The 17,766-nt window shown below is 36.5% G+C and overlaps 1 protein-coding gene across 2 annotated transcripts; it reads right to left on the bottom strand.

Annotated features, from left to right (window-relative positions):
• Positions 1–10,872: 10,872 nt before the first annotated feature.
• LOC112525280 (protein TIC 20-I, chloroplastic-like) lies at positions 10,873–16,139 on the bottom strand. Of its 2 annotated transcripts, none has more exons than XM_025135335.1 (3): positions 15,993–16,139; positions 15,365–15,561; positions 10,873–11,652 (listed from the first exon to the last, which is right to left on the bottom strand). In XM_025135335.1, exons 2-3 carry the CDS (start codon positions 15,537–15,539, stop codon positions 11,006–11,008), a joined length of 822 nt encoding a protein of 273 aa, XP_024991103.1. In that variant the 5' UTR covers positions 15,540–15,561; positions 15,993–16,139; the 3' UTR covers positions 10,873–11,005. The 2 variants fall into 2 exon arrangements, with proteins under 2 accessions (XP_024991103.1, XP_024991104.1); XM_025135336.1 differs by having other exon boundaries at positions 10,873–11,649.
• Between the last annotated feature and the right edge of the window lie 1,627 nt (positions 16,140–17,766).

Here is a 17,766-nt window from a genome sequence, read left to right as displayed (position 1 = left end):
TCTTCTCTTCATCTAATTCTTTCCTTTTCTGAACAATGTTGTCCGACAATTCCAAATTCTTTCTTTGACATTCTTCTTCATACTCTTTCTTCTCTTTATCAAACTTGGATCGTTCCAAGATAATAAGTTGTTCAAAATCTGAAATTTGATTTAAAAGAAATTTAGCATTCAGCTCAAGAGAATTAATCTTATTTTTATAAGATTCACGTTCAGTACAAAATCTTTTCTCAATCTCAATAATCCTCTTCTTTTCTTTCTCCGTAAGTTTCCTTTCAGCATTTAAAACCTTTCAGCCTCTAAAACCTTTTCCTTTTCTATTTCCAACAATTTCCTTAACTCAATCAAATCATTCTCATGTTTATGAATTTTCTCAGTAAAGTCCTTAGTCTCTGTATTTTTCCTCCCAAAAGAGTTCCTCTCAGCATTTAGTTCATTTTGAACTTTTTGGAGTTTATTGAACAAATCTTTATTAGACTTACTCCACATTTTCAAATCATCATCATAGTTTTTCCAGACCGAACTCAGATTTTTCTCAAGCTTTTCAATCTTATATTCAAATTCCTTTTCGATTCTTTCACATTCTTTTTTATGATCTTTCTTTAAATCTTTGATAAATTCCTCATTAGCATAATTCTTAGTATATATATTTATGTATTTCTCTTTATAGTTCACAATGCTCTTTTCTAGCTCAGCAATCTTAGCTCTCATCTCCTTTAGAATATCTGCCATTAAAAAAATTGATCAGTTATAGAATCTATGCAGTGAAATCATGAAAAAAAATCAGGAACAATTAAGCTAAAAAAGAATAACAGAAAACACAAAAACTGATGAGTATTTAGAAAAAACGACGAAGAACTGTCAAAAATCAGTAAAAACAGTCAAAACTGTTGAAAACAGTTAAAAACTGTTAAAAACAGTCAAAGACATTTGAAACTGATGAAAAACAGTTTAYGCGACAGAAAACAGTTCAATGATTCTCAAACAGTTTAAAACACAAACAGAAACAGATAAACGAAATGATCCAMAATTAAAATCTAAACAAAAATAAAACTCAAAAAGATACAAGAATTATAAGCCCAAAAAATAAATGTTTAAGTCCAAAACAATTTAAATTTTTACAATTACAACTCAGACAAATAACTCAAGTTTGTCAGAAAACCAAAAACAGCACCAAAACAGATTATTCAATCAATACAAAATATTCAACAGTGAGCTGTTGAACTTGATGCAGTTCTTCTCCACAAACTCTACTTATCTTCACAAACTCTCTGAGAAATTCCTATCTTATGAAATGAACAGACAAGAGTTAATTCCACTTCTTGTGAACTTCAAGAAAGCTGAGAGATGGTCTCCAATTCAATCGAATAAGCTACTGTTTTGCACAATGAACCTGTATTTGACTTAAGACCCTTAAATCAATCTTGGGGAAATAACTTGCTCCCACTAATTGATCGAACAAGTCATCAATCCTTGGTAAAGGATATTTGTTTTTGATTGTCAACTTATTTAGTTCATGATAGTCTATACACATTCGCATAGACCCATCTTTCTTCTTGACAAATAAGACTGGAGCACCCCAAGGTGAAGTGCTGGGTCTAATAAATCCCTTGTCAGTTATTTCAATTGTGCAACCAATTCCTTTAATTCAAATGGAGCTAACCGATACGGTGCCTTTGCTACTGGTGCAGCCCTTGGTACAAGATCAATTCTAAATTCGATTACTCGATCCGGCGGTAATCCAGATAAGTCTTCTGGAAAGACTTCTGGATATTCATTAACAATCGGAATCGATTCCTCTTTTCCTTTCTCTTTCTTAATATCAATTGCGTATGCCAAACATCCCTGGCACCTTTTCCGAATGCTTTTCTGAGCTTTCATTACTGTCAAAATACTAGTATGGTGATTCTGACGATCACCATAAATAGCAACTGTTCCTTGGTCTGGCAGAGTAATTTTGATCATTTTCTGATTACAAACAATACTAGCCTGATACCTTGCCAACCAGTCCATACCCACCACTACATCAAATTCCTTCATCGGCATATGAAATAACCGAATCGGTAGTTCACAACCCTCAATAACAATAATACAATTATTGAACACACTAGTAACAGTTTCCTGACTATTAGCAATATCAACTACTAATTCATCATCAAGTATCATAGAATCCCAACATGCAGTTTGAGCAAACAGTGGTGATACAAACGAAAAGTTTGCACCAAAGTCAAATAACACCTTAGCACGTATTGAATTCAGAAGGAAAGTACCTGTTACTACATCCGGTGATGTTTCTGTCTCGTTCTTTGTCATCTGAAAGGATCGTCCCCGCGCCCCTCCTTGCCCTCCTCTATTCACAGTAGGCCTTCCATGAGTACCCGACGCGTTACTCCCCATTGTTAACTGTGGAGTTCTTAACAAGGGACAATTTGGTCGAATATGATTCGGAGAATTACAGTTAAAACACCTTCGATTAACGGGCAACTTCTGGACAGATGGCCTGCTTCACCACACTTATAACATATTCTTGGGTCCATCTTACATTCACCCTGATGAACCTGTCGGCATTGTGAGCAGACTTTCTCACTTATCTTCTGCTCAGATCTGTTATCATATGTTACAGTTTTCGGCCCTCGAAAATTTGATGAAGGCCCCTCCCACCTTCTTTTCTCTACAACTTTTCCTTCTGGCTGCCGATTCTTATTTCGTTCAGTCACTTCGGCTGCATCTACTGTTAATGAAAAGGTATTGGGGTTCATAGCAATGACAAACTCTCTGATTAAGGATTTCAAACCCTAAATGTACCTTTCTATCTTCCTGGAATCTGTTGAAACATAATGTTCAGTAAATCGAGAATATTCAATAAATCTCACAGTATATTCCCGAACTGTTTCATTTCCCTGTTCTAGCTTCAAGAAATCTTATTCCATTTGTCTCACTACAGTTTTAGGACAAAACTGATTCTTGAATCATTCTACAAATTCTGCCCAAAACAATGTCTGTAAAACATCTATTCTGGCCGATGATTCAATTTCCCACCAGAACAAAGCATTTTATTTCAATACAGAAACATCAATTCGAACTTTATCTGTTTTCAGACACCGAATAGTGTTGAACACAGATTCCATTTCTTTGATCCAACACATGGCTTTCACTGGATCCCTTTCTCCAGAAAATGTTGGTGGCTTGCATGCCAAAAACATTTTGATATCTCCCTCCTTGTTGTGAGTAACCGGTACTGAGGGATGAACTTCTACTCTTTCTGTTTCTATCCTGGCTAGTACCCCCATGATAGAAGTCAGAGTTTCCTGCAACTTCCCCATTTCTTCTGCCAACATGTCCTTGGTTACATATTCAGGATGTAGCACCGATCTCTCCTGAACATTCCCAGAATGGGATTCTTCAGGTTCATAATGAATTTCAGTTTGACCCCTTCCTTGAGACTGGTTACTTCCTCTGCCTCGTCCCCTTGGTCTTCCTCGACCTCTGATTCCAGATGTGCCTGTCGGAAGATTAACAGGTGACTCTTCCCTTTCTCCAGACTCTGGACGAATCGTTCTTTTAGATCTTCTAGTTCGGCTAGACATCTTCAGATTTTAGTGTTAATAATCATGCTTAGAAAGTTTACGAATAAACATTCATTTGTCGTGGCAGCTTTTGTCTTCACACCGCTTGAAGGTTCACCTCTTGTTTTTTAGGTCTTCCTCGACCTCTGTTTCTTATGCTCTACCATGCTTAGAAATTTTACGAATAAACATTCATTTGTTGTGGCAGCTCTTGTCTTCATACCGCTTGAAGGTTCACCAATGATCTGGTGGAGAGGATGATCTTTTGTCCATCTTGTTCTTTGAATAGAGACAGAGGTTGGGGTCATTTGATCACTTTCCATAGTCATATTTGGCATTTGGCTCATGGATTGTGAAGAGGGTTCTGCTTGCTCCCCCTCGGATGATGGTACAGAGGAACTAGGTTCAGAAACAGAGATGTTATGCTCTGTCTCTATATGACTGGGCTCTGATTCAGGGCTTGTCTGCTCTGGTTGTGGATTCGCATGATCACCATCGGAAGCAGAGGTTTGTGAAGGACCAGAGAGAGATGTGCTTGTAGTTTGTGGTTCTTCACTTACACGTGCAGACTCATCTCTGGGTGCATGAACATAGATGTCCTCATCACCGAAGAAGTCTACAAATAAAAGCTTGAGTTCCAATTCCCTTGACTTCATTTGAGAATTGGAAGTCGACTTGTTAAGCTCGAGTCCAGAGCTGAGGTACTCTGAAGTCATTTGCTCTTTATCATCGAACGAGACGTTGATGCTTTCCATGACAGTCTTGGTTCGTTGGTTGAAGATTCTATAAGCCTTGGCTTGTGTAGAGTAACCAAGAAACTTACCTTCATCANAGACGTTGATGCTTTCCATGACAGTCTTGGTTCGTTGGTTGAAGATTCTATAAGCCTTGGCTTGTGTAGAGTAACCAAGAAACTTACCTTCATCAACCTTCTTATCAAACTTGCCAAGTTTATCACAGTCATTTAGAATGAAGCATTTGCAACCAAAGACATGTAAAAATTTAACATTAGCTTTCTTTGGTTAATCAGTTCATAAGGTGTCTTCATCTGCCTCTTTACCATCGTTGCTCTATTTTGGATAAAGCAAGCGGTTGAAGTAGCTTCTGCCCAAAAGTGGGTTGGAAGACCAGTGCCTGCTAGCATTGTTCTTGTTGCCTCAACCAAAGTGCGATTATTTCTTTCTACTACACCATTTTGTTGTGGTGTTCTTGTCGCAGAGAAGTTTTGAGATATGCCCTCCTTGTCTAAGTACGCATCAATTTTTGCGTTCTTAAACTCTGTTCCATTGTCACTTCTCAGCTTTTGAATTTTGCTCTGTAGAAGAACTTGAATCTTGGTCATTAGCTTAATCAGCAGCTCTGGGACATTTGATTTCTGCCTTACAAACTCAATCCAAGTACATCATGAATATTCATCAATTAATACAAGGATATACTTCTTACCAAACAAGCTCTGCACAAAAATTGGACCACAGATATCCACATGAAGCATATGCAGAGGTCTGACACAGGACACATCTGTCTTTGTTTTGTGGGATGCTCTTTTGAGATTTCCCATTTAACATGCACGACAGAGATGGTCCTTTTCAAACTTTATGGCAGGAAGTCCGTCAACCAGATTGTTCTTCACAAGCTTCTCTATATTTTGGAAATTTAAATGAGACAGCTTGTGATGCCAAAGCCATGCTTCTTCACACTTACGAGATACGAGACATAGAGTCTCTGAATTATCTCTTGGTGAGAAGTTCATAAGGTATAGATTTCCCTTACGTTTGGCTCTTAGCAACTCCTGACCTGATTCTAGCATAATAGAACAAGCTTCCTTTTGGAACTTGAAATTGTAGCCAGAATCACATAGTTGACTTATGCTCAAAAGATTATGTTTAAACCTAGAGACATAAGCAACTTTTGAGACAGAAACCTTACATTGAAGAAGATCTCCATATCCGTTTATTTCTCCTTGCATATTATCCCCAAAGGTTACTCTCCCTCCAACTTTCTCTCTATATGAGGAAAGTAGCCTCTTATTGCCGGTCATGTGTCTTGAGCATCCGGAGTCGTGATACCAAATGTCCAAATGCGGCTTCTGCAAAACAAATTATAGGGATTTAGGTATCCATTTCATAATGGGTCCTTGATGATTAGGGTTAGAAGATCGGTGTTTAGCTTGGGGGAGAGGTTTTGTCTCTGCACCTGAGCTTTAGGAGCTTTCTTTCTCTTCTGGGTCTTCTTGGAATTTATCCTTGATGACCCATAAAGAATGCAGTTAGGATTAGAGAAATGCTGCTTCAACTTTTGCAGCAGGGAGAAACATTCACAAGTATAACACATTTTTGATGACAAAATGGTTTATTTAATTCATAAGACATTTTATTACAATCATTCCAAGCATTGTTGGTTCTAATGAACTTCCTATTTAGATCTGATTGTTTTGACTTCTTAGAGTGAATCTGCTTTGTTTTCTTCTTATCCCTTCCAACTCCTTTGGCCTTTAGAAGCCTCTCTGAAACAGAGGAATTAACAATAGAGTCAGTAGCGGATTTTCCCTTCTGTTTCGGAGTGAACTTAATTGGCTTAGAATTAGGTTTAGAGCCCTTTGATGCAGAGGAAACAGACTTAGTATTCTTGGCCTTGTATTCAAACTTTGGATAGAATTTAGTTCTTGCTGTCATGCTAACAAGGCTAGAACCTATGAGAGTCTTTTTCTTCTGTCCTAAAGCAGAACTAGATTCATTAGACTTCTCATTTGGGAGTTTTGCAACTTCTGGTCCTGTTGCTACAATCTCTGTCTCAACTTGCTCTATACTTGAGTCTACCTCTGACTCAGAGTCAGAGTCAAGAAAATCCTTGTGTGAATTTCGAAGTGCAGAAGTATCATTAAGAACTTGAGATTCTCGTACGCATGAACTAGAACCTTCATCCATCTTTTGTGTTGAAAAACTTTCAAAAGTATCCGAGGAATTGCTCTCAAAAGAACTTGTATGGCCTTTAGAAGGATAATTCAAGGCCTCAAGCAAATCTTGCTCGAAAACCTGTCTCACCATTTCTGTGAAGTCATCCAATAATTTTGGATCCAAAGTTTTAATAAAATTCTCTGTAGATGAACTCTTGATTTCATCTGGTTCTGGTTTAACAACCTCACCGTTAGTCTTAGGATGTTCAAGAATAGTAGAGCCAAAACAAAAGATCTCGTCTGTCTTCTGTATGCTATTGAGATCAACTTGTTGCATACTTTGGAAGAATAAGAGATATTTTTGAATTTTAACCATTGAGCTTCGGCCCCATTCTCAAGTTTACATATTTTCAAGGGTGAAGCTGAATGCAGAGATGGAAAATCTGGTTTTTGCTTTTCTCCTAACCTAAACACAGATTCAAGAGTAGTTTTCTTCTTCCAGGTGAGGTATAGGTCTGTATAACCTATCCCTGCTCTATCCTGTTGAGAATTAACTTTTTCATACACTTGCTGAGCATCTTGATATTTTTTTATTAAGAGCTCTTTTCTTTGTAAGCTCTGGTATAAAATTCCTTTTGAAAATAGTTTTTCAGGGCTTCAGAGTTTAGTCTGTCACGTTCCTTTTCTAAAAGCTCTTTTTCCTTCTTTTGTATAGCCGCTTTTAGTTTAGAGCACTCTGATTTAAGACTTATTTCAATGGAACGTTTTGTTTGTAGAAGTTTTTCATTCTCCACTGACAATTCTTGTTTTTCTACAGTTAATAGCTCTGTCTCACGTTCAAAGAATAACTTTTCTTTTTCCAAAGACTTCCTTTTAGATTTTTTTGACAGAGAGTTTTTGTTGTAGATTTATGAAGTCATTTGTTAAAGTAGAGATGCTTTCTTCCAGGTCAGAATGAGAATAACCAGAGATGGAACATACCTGGGAGTCAGAGTCGGAGCCAGATCCAGACTCTTCTGTGTCATTCTCAACAGCCATTCCACAGAAATGGGCTTGGTCTTCTTCTTCTTCTTCTTCTTCAGATGAGGAGTCAGAGACCCAGTTCTCCTGTTCAGCCATGAGACTCCTTTGGGATCGATTATACTTGTACTTATTTTTGTAATACAACTCATCTTTCGCCAAAGGGCCTTTATACTTTTTGGAGTAGTGCCCCATCTTCCCGCATCTAAGCATCTGACAGCTTGCTTCTTCTATTCAGACTACTCTTCCTCCTTCTTTTTTGATACAGAGGGAGGGTTCCTTCCTTCAAAAGCTTTGCTTCTGCTTCGATCACCTTGTATAAATTTGAATATCTTGATCTTGGTGCTGAATTTCAAATTAAATTTACAAACTCTTCTGATGAGGTTGAAGAACTAGAAGACCTGAATAGGAAGAGAAAGAACAAAATGCAAGTTCCCTTTGACTATTTTGAACTAAATGAAAGTTATCAAAGTCAAGTTCCTGCACTTTTTACAGATTATTTTCACAGTTATTCCAAGGCAGAACTTGAATCAAAACCAGTTGAACCAAAACTTTATACTCCAACTTTGGTTTTAGAAAAAACAAGTGGTTCAGCTTGAAAGAACTTTAAAAGAAGAAAGACTTTCATTTCAATAGGAAAAGAAGAATTTTTAAATAAAATTGAAAGTTTTGAAAAATCAAAAGTCAAAGAGGAATATGTTGAGTCTGAGTATTTTTCTTGTTCTAAATCTTCAAGTGATTTTTCTGAATCTGAAGGTTTAAAATTTTCAACTGAAGAGCTTAATTTTTTGGAAATCTTGAATTCAGATTCTTGTTTAGATAAAGAGATTAGTCAATTTGAATTCTCTATACAACTCCCCAGTCATGAAGAGTTTATTTTAAATAAAAATGAAAATACTGTGGATTCTGACAGGGCTTCAGATTTTGAAAAAGTTTTAAAGAAAAACTTGTTTATGAGAATGTGTATTATAAAAGAAATAAAATCAAAAGAAATTCTAAGGAACAGAAGAAGAGTATTGTGAAAAATATGAAACATAAAGTTCATCGTAAATCTAAATCTAAAGATTTTGTTTCTCATGTTTCAGATAATTCATTGAAGTTTAAGAGAGTCCGGAAAGTGAAGGATCTACGTCTGCAGATACACATAAATTATCAAATCAGCATAGGAAGAACCATTTTGCAAGTTTTGTACTAAATAACACTATGAATGTAAAGAAATATTCATTCAGTGAACTGTTTGATATCAAGAAAAGCAAAATGAGTTGTTCTTTTTGTCAATGGGATGAATTTGTGCCTTTTACTTCTTTTAATGCTCATCATGTTATGCATACTGATATATCTGTTATGAAAAGAAAATAATTTTCAAAGAAAGTTGGTTTGGTAATTACAACATACCACCAACTCGGGCAAATCTGAAAGGACCCATACTGAAATGGGTACCTAAATCCAACTGATTCAAATGTGTAGGTAAATCGGCATGTGTGGTTCTTAGACTCTAGATGCTCTAAACACATGACTGGTAGGAAAGAATTACTTTCTAATATTGTTGAATCTTTTGGTGGCACGGTAAGGTTTGGAAATGATCAATACGCGCCTATCCTTGGATATGGTGACGTAATTTCTGGAAATTTAATGATAAAGAAAGTGTCGTATGTCGATGGACTTGGACATAATATGTTTAGCATAGGTCAATTATGTGATAAAAATCTGGAAGTTTGTTTTAAAGCTAACCAGTGCAGTGTCCGTACTACTGATGCTAAGGAACTTCTCACTGGATCCAGAAAATATAATCTCTACACGATTGACTTATCAAATGCACAAGTGGATACTGAAGTCTGATTGATATCCAAGGATTCTTTGCAGCAAAACCTATTGTGGCATCAACGTCTTTCTCACCTGAATTTTAAGAATCTGAACAAGTTGGTATGTGACAATTTGGTGAAAGGTCTTCCAGAGCTGAAATTTAATAAAGATAATATTTGCGCAGCGTGCGAAATGAGTAAAATGAAGGGAGTTTCTCATAAGATCAAGGCAGAGTTCAATATTGATCGTCCTTTACATCTACTTCATATGGATCTTTGTGGTCCTATGAGAGTTCAGAGTATCAACGGGAAGAAGTATGTGTTAGTCGTTGTTAACGACTACTCCAGATACACATGGGTTTATTTCATAAGGTCTAAAGATGAAGCTGCAGAGACAATCATCTCACTCTTGAAGAACGTTCAAGTTACTTACAGTTATCCGTTCAGAAAATCAGAATGGATAATGGAACATAACTCAAGAATAAGACTCTCGATACATTTCTGGAATCTCATAGTATCTCTCATACCTTATCGGCAGCCCGGACACCACAACAAAATGGTGTTGTTGAGCGAAAAAATAGAACACTAGTGGAAGTAGCTCGTACACTCCTAACTTTCTCGAAGCATCCTCTATTCCTTTAGGCTGAAGCAGTTGATACTGCGTGTTTTACCCATAATCGATCTCTCATACACAAAAGGTTTGGTAAAACACCTTATGAACTCATAAATAAAAGAATACCTAATATAAAATTCTTTCGAGTTTTTGATTGCAGGTGTTTTATTCTGAACGACAAAGAGGATAGAGGTAAGTTTTCTGCCAAGGCCGATGAAGTTGTCTTTATTGGTTACTCTAAAAACTTTGATGCTTATAAGGTCTATAACAAGAGGACAAAAAGTGTGAATGAGAGCCTAAACGTTTCATTTGACGAAGTTGTAGATGTGGCTTCTGAATAAAACAATTCAGGACCTGGACTGATAATTAATACTTCGTGGAACGCAAATCTCAATGACTCTTTCTCTTCTGATCTTAATATTTCCGATTTAGATTCATTGTTTGAAAACTTTTATGATGACTACTTTGACGACAAACCTAATGAGTCAAATATTTTGTCCAGGAATGATAAACATATTCAATCTAAACAACAGTTATCTGGTCCTTCTGTTGATGTTCCAGTTATTGTATCTGAAGAAATTTCTGAAAATGTCGATGAAGAGATTGAAATGGAAAACCCAAATTGTCCAGTTCAGTGTGAAGAGGGATTGAACATCAATCTGCCAGAGGTTTCGGTCATTCAAGATGAAATTTTTTTACCTCAGTCAGAAATTCATCCTAGTTCAGTTCCAAATCCCGAACCTGTTCCGGACAATTCCCCCAATTCTTACACGGATCAAACAATTTCATGAAATTTTTACAAGATTAAAGGTCTAGAGATTGGTTGCTCATCCCAGAAACAATTTCACAAGATTAAACAATTTCATGAAATTTTTTCATAAGATTACGACGGATGAGAGTAGTTTTTACGGTTTTTACAAATTGGAGTGGTTTTCATTTGATCATTCCTCTATATATATATATATATATAAAGCCAAGTTGTAGTTTAAATGTATAAATAGAACTCAGAAACCATCGCTTACATAAATGATGAGGAACTTAGTGTTCTAAAAAGACCAAAATGTTGAGAATTAAGTACTAAGAACAAGATTCAGTTCAAGTTATTACATGCACCTTATTCATAAGGGATTTGGATATAAGCCGCTTCCGAAACAAACGGAACATCCGCATATACACCAGCAAGACAACAGCGGATGCACTCCAGAACCGTAAAAAGAAACGCAAACGCAAACGCAGTCCAAAAATGCATCCCGACCTTACCCCAGTACCAGGCACTAGGCAGCCATCGCCACACGGTTCCTGTCACCTGCAGCGTAATTTCCAGCAGCATTCCCGTCACCACATGAAATCTAAAAAAGTGGGGCCACTCTTTTCTCCTAACGACTGCAAGATATGCAACTATGAAATACGCAATCAAGAACCAGCTCGGAAGTCCCCCAAGAGCACTCAAAAAAGGGTAAGTCAACTCCTCAAAATCTTCCAGGAAAGGGTGGAGGTGAAATGCGGTTTCTGCATACATCCATGTTTCATGGAGTGGCATTAGGTATGGCAAAGCTGCCAAAGTCCTCCACCACCATCTTGGCTTTTTATCCATCGGGGGGAACTTGAAATTGAATAGAGAATTAGCATCCTTTGATGCTCTTGGAGAAACAGTAGAGTGACGTTTTCGGGATAAGTTGGGTGATATTTTGTGTGTGAAAAGACCTAGATGCCCACATAATGGAGATGATGCAGCAGAAAGATGAGCAACTGGAGCTCCTGCTATTAAAAAAATGACAAGAGAAACGAAACTTGAATCAAAAACCGAACCGAACAAACTCGGTATATCTCATACGAAAGCATGCAGTCCTATCCTCCACCCAAAGGGTAGAGCGGTTGTTTCCATAAGTACCTGTGGTTTGTGCAAAAGCTTGTTCAAAAAGGAAAGAAGAGCAAAGCCTAGCAAACAGAAAGCAACTAGAAAAAGAAATAAGAAAAAAGAAACCTCATTTAATCTAAAACAGAGTGATTAAGTTCACATATAATGATATAACTTATTTAAACACTGCAGGGAGTCAATAAATTAAATTACATAAAACCCTAGAACAAGATCTTAGCAATTACAGTTATTGACCATATGTCTTCTACTATTTTCCAGTAGAAAAACATGTCTCTCCACCCTTATCTGTCATTTAAACCACAATTCCTGCAAGTACAGTTTGATTTGCCTATAACAATGTCAGTAATAAAGATTTTCATCTTGTGAACTATCAGATACCATTGCCATCGAGACTCATGGAAGTGGACACCACACTGATCCTCAAACCCGTGAATAGTGAACAGATATATAAGCACCTTTTGGATTTTTCATTCTAGAGAACAATCCAAAGGATATTTCCACCACTCTGATGATCTATTCTGTAAAGCTTCTATTTATATGTACAAACATATGCACACACAAATAAAAGCATGTTTATGTTCTAAAAAGTTTTATCAAATACATGCTCGTAAAGAGCATTTCCGCTTAAGGGGTAATATTGACTTCACAAGTGAGAAATAGTAAAAACAAACAGTGAAAATCATTTGGGTAAGATTGAAGAGGGAGAAGCGAAGAAAAGACAACAAATTAAACCTTACCCACCAGCCTAAATAAAAGGATATCTAGGAAGTCGGGACCTTGCAGGTTAGTGAAGCTGCGATTTTAACATAAGACAAGTGTTTTGGTGACCAAATTGAAGAATCTTCTGTAAATTGGTTATCAATTTTGAAGATTTGGCTGATCTTCTCATACAAAAAAAAAATGCTTAATGAACAGAAAGTACTGAAGTGGTATGTCTTTTGGAAGCAGTGTTCATTTATTGTCATTGTCCTATGCAGAATTGAGTTGCTATTAGTTTGCATATGTTGTGGTGCCTAGTTACGAAGAGTCATGATACTTGAAATATATCTTGGGCGAACTGAGACCTTCATTTCAATTGCTAGCCATTGGATTTTCTAGACCATTTTATAATTAGATTACAACCAATGCTAGCCATTGGCACCTTAAATCCTCATGATTGCCACTATTCCAACATGCATCACATGTTTCTAGATTAGATGCAGATCACCAAGCACATCTTTATGAATATTCCTTCTATGTTCTACCACTCGAGTTGCATTACATATACATATTTCCAAGCTTTCATGTAATTTTTTTCCTTTCAGTCTAACAGTTCCTTCAATAATCATCTTCCACTCCACATTATCTTTTTGGTGATGGAGATCATTGAGCTTTGCTGTATCTCTATATGTATTTGTTCAAATATGGGAGTTGCATACCATTTATTCTGTTATGCCACAAACGAATTTGCATCCCTCTGACTTGAAGATATTTTCTGCACCTATACCCTAGGTCTAAGCCTCTACTCCAAACCCAAGATGCATCCGTCATCACTAATAAATGGATAATTTTCTAATTTCTACACTCTTTAACTGTTCTTGAATATAAATAACTGTGGATTTATATAAATAAAAAAAACCTTCATTAAAGTTGGGTCGTTTAACAAATAAATAGCACAAATATTCAACAATAAATGCTATAAGAACCCAAGTCTTCTTATTAGATACAACATTTAAACATGTATGATCTCACATGAGAGTTGCACTGCATATCAAACTTTTCCAAGCTTTCATGTAACCTCTCAGTACCTTCAATAGTTTGATGATTGCATGAAACTCCAGTGTACACTCTCAAGTTGCCTATTTGTAATGGAGATCATCGAGGTTGACTAGATTCATCATGTGTTCTTTTTCTAAAGGTGGCTTGAGGAGAGGGTATTGGCCACACGACCTCCAACTCTCCAAGATATTACCACCTAGGGGATATGCTTAAGTACCACCAAGCTAAATGTTTGATGGCACATTCCAAATACTCTCTTAGTTCCAAGCCTCTTATTTCAAACACAGGATGCATCCATCATTAACATAGATGCATAAATATTCTATTCTCCAGCTGTTATTGAATTTATGATAAACCCTTGAGTTAAAAAAATATATTCATTAATGTTGGGAACTTGGGATGTTTCAAGAAATAACATCACATATTCAACAATCAAGAATTCCACATGCCTAGTCTTTCATTAAATATTGCACCTTAAACATGTATATATTCTCAAACCCATTTTCCTTTATTGTATCTAACAAGTTCAGGTAGTCTCGAAATAATTAGAGCTTTTTCCCTGAGGTAACAAGTTGCTTTTTCCACTGTCGAACTCCAATAAATCCTAACTCAGATGCATCATCATTAGAATGTTAAATCCATCAAAATGCTTTAATTTATTTGAAAGCCTCAGGGATTGCATAAAGCCTTCTATGCTCCTAGAAATCTTAAGTTCTCCTCCATAAACTCCCTTTCGCTGGGAATCTCACATGAATAATAGCAATAGCTCCTATACTACTTTTCCAACACATGAGCATTTTCTTGAAGAAAAAAATATGGACATGCCTAGCTATATGACCACACCTCTGTGTATATTTGTAGTCTGGTCAAGATAAACAAGTATATATTTATAAATGTTGTAAATTGGTGTAGTAAGATTAGAAAATCTATATGCAATCAATCAAAGATTTTATTTCATGTTTATGCATCTCAAAAAAAGGGTTTGCATCTGCTACTCAAATTTATCCGCCAATAAATTACTTGTTACTTTAGAATTCATTTCGATCATCTAATTGACAAACCACAAAATCTGCCTTATATTCTGGGACAAGAGGAATAGTTATCTTCAGATAAATAATAACTCACCAAATATTGTGCTCTATGCTCCAAACATATCATACTCTCTTACAATTACAGTTTTTCTCACGTTGCAAAGGTTACGGTCAAGTATGCGATCCTCTTTAACCGAGTTAATGCACTGCAAACCTAACATTATTACTTTCACAGTTTCAGTACTTATATTTTAAGTCATGAAATATATCACGTTACAATGAAATTCTGAAATATGGTCAATGGATTTGGTTTAAATCAACTCAGAACCTTGCATTTGCATTATCTTGAAAAGGTCAAGGATTATTTGTATGGATTTAAAACATAAATAACCTTGGCAGAAAAGAGAACTTGGCTATCGGTATCAATCTATTCAAAACTACATGAATTTGAACAGTCACAAAAAGGGCCTCGAGGGCCTTGGTCAATTTACCCAAAACTACATGATCATGAACCTTAATAGAAGACTTCATGATTGTTCGAAACATCAAGAGATCTATATATAGAAAAGCAAAACCGTAACATGCGTAAAAACCCCAGGTTTAACACGTATCTATTTCCAAATTTCTACGTGAATAAAACACCATATGTCTGAATATGCATGTTCCACAATCAAGTAGGAATAAGACCATCTTAAAAACCATGTCTAGTTGTATATAATCTAATAGGTCCAACGCTAAAGAAACAAAACTTAAGCACTGGTTCAAAACTTTAAGCAAAATAAAACAAGCTTGAGGCTACACAAACCTTGGGGAGAGAAAGATCTCAGCTCCTGTTGAGATTTCAAAGAACTACTAACCCTCGAAATAGAGAGTGTTTGTGGATGAAGAACACAATCAGACATTGCCTTCAATGGCTTGGTCTTACAGGTCTTGTAATTCACCCACTGTCCCCCACATGTAGAGTGTCCATTTAAAATCATATTGAGACACCTTGGTCCAAATCTGCACAATAAACACTTGGTATATTTATACTAGGATTCACAAAACCTAGAGAGAAATAACACCAACCAGACAAAATTCATTTGCATAAAAACATTACAAACCCCAGTACTAAAAAATCACATAGATTCGAGAATATCGTTGCCCCATTCCATCAAAAGGGATAAACTTCAACTTCGTATTGCAAAAATACTATGTTATTTTCCAGGAAAATTTGCAAACTGCATTAACGTTTAAGTCAATATCAATCAATTGCTAGAATGTATCCCTTTTCAACCAAACCCATGCCAATTTTGCAATTGAAAAGTAGTGGGTTCTATATCAAAAAACCAACTGGTAGTTTTTTTCTGGAACGAAAAGAGTTTCTTAGGGCTCATAGTTCCATCTCTTGTTTCAATGAGGAAACAAGTTAAGATGTAGTGAATGGAATTCACCTGTTGAATGTCTTCTTGACGAGGAAACAGCAACGGAGGAATGACGAAGACAATCGCGGATGAAGATGGACGGCCTCGTCTCCGAGTAGAGCTGAGGGTTTTACATAGAAAAGGATAATGCAATTTTATCGTCAGATCTTTCACAGTATTTACATAAACTACCCCATACTGTTTAATTTGAAACAAGAAAACCAGCGGCTCAAAGGAGAAGGGTCTCTTTACTAACAGCTTAAAGAGTATAATGAAATTTTGTGTAAAGATAAAAAAAAAAAAAACTAGTTGAAAAATGTAAAGTAATAAAAATCACATGTTAAAAATTTAGTTAATTTAAAATTTTATAATATATTTAAAACAAATCACTAATAATATGATATGCCAACAAAGCACCCCCAAATAGAAGACTCAATTGATGTCGCTCACCACATGGAAGACCTAAAAGAGAAATATGAAAACCCATCTAGATGTAAGATTTCTTATAGCATTAAATAGAGAAAACAATCTCTATTATCCTTGTAAACGTGACAACTACGAGTTACAACAATCAACCCCTCTTTTTATGGAGCCCTAAAACCAGCTCAAATATAGGGTTTATCAATTTGGTGCTTTCATCGACTACTCGATGCCTCCAAAACCAATGAAAGACCTGGAAAAGACTATCGCAGGTCATCCTCTTAGGTGGCAGACATGCACTCCACCGTCGTAAGCCCGTAATCTGCAGCCACCCAACAGCAAGCCAATCAAAAATCAATGACAACCATTCTCCAACAACTCCAAGCACAAACAACAACCATTCCTCATAGTTCACCAATCATACATAGCGTTGAATCCTCTGTTTCCCACCTTCACGAATGATTTACCCATAACTCTTCTCATTCCGACAAGGTTGGTTTCCAACCAAAAGACCCAAAAATACTATTACAAACTTTGGGTGGAACCGAGGTGCTAGATTGGATTTCTTTCCAGTAGACGGGTACCTGCCCCCGGAAGATAGATGCCACAAAAAATACCCTAAAATCTTTGTTGTGTGCCCTGACAATCAATATTCTCAATATTTGTACCTTGTTGAATAAGAAGAACTAGCCGTTTCTGAACAATCATCACTGTCCTTATTGAGTTGTAGCACTTACTTACTATATAAATGAACATAGGCTAAAAGAGAAAAAGAATACATACGACTAAAAGAGAGAACAATAACAAACTAACTTGAATCTCGTAGATGACGATGAAGCGATACAATCTCGTAGATAATGAACTCTGTTTAATCCCTCACTGGTAAAGGCCCTAAAACTACCACTTGGATCTGGAACCTACATGCTGATGCTCACGATTTCAATAGTCAATCTCACTACGAATCTACAGAAGTCAGGCAGTTGATTGTCTTCGACCATATCGATTGAATTCCCCACTTTCTAATGACCTTGCCTAGCTCTACTTTCTTTCTGATACCATGAAGCAAGTAAAAAGCGGTAACATAGCCCCGTTTTATCATCATCATAACAATTTTCTTGAGGTTGTTGTAGCTCACTTGAAGACTTCAATAGCACCTTTGTCTAAAGCTTCGAATGAAACTTCATATCCGAAACGCAGAAACGAGAGCCAAAAATGCACTCAATGAAGGCCACGACCGATAGTAGGGGTTTCTCTCTCAATTAACAAGCCCAGGGATCACAGACGAGATCTAACCTAGTGGTTTCTCGCTCAGAGCGATATTTTGCATTATACAACATGTCCAACGATCAACGCATCTCCATGGCGGGTTCAGCCATGAAAGGCG

The sequence above is a fragment of the Cynara cardunculus genome, assembly GCF_001531365.2.
Source record: "Cynara cardunculus var. scolymus isolate 2C chromosome LG 13, CcrdV1, whole genome shotgun sequence".
Taxonomy (NCBI): domain Eukaryota; kingdom Viridiplantae; phylum Streptophyta; class Magnoliopsida; order Asterales; family Asteraceae; genus Cynara; species Cynara cardunculus.
Note: the sequence above shows the minus strand (reverse complement) of the source record. Positions and strands in the feature narration are given on the sequence as shown.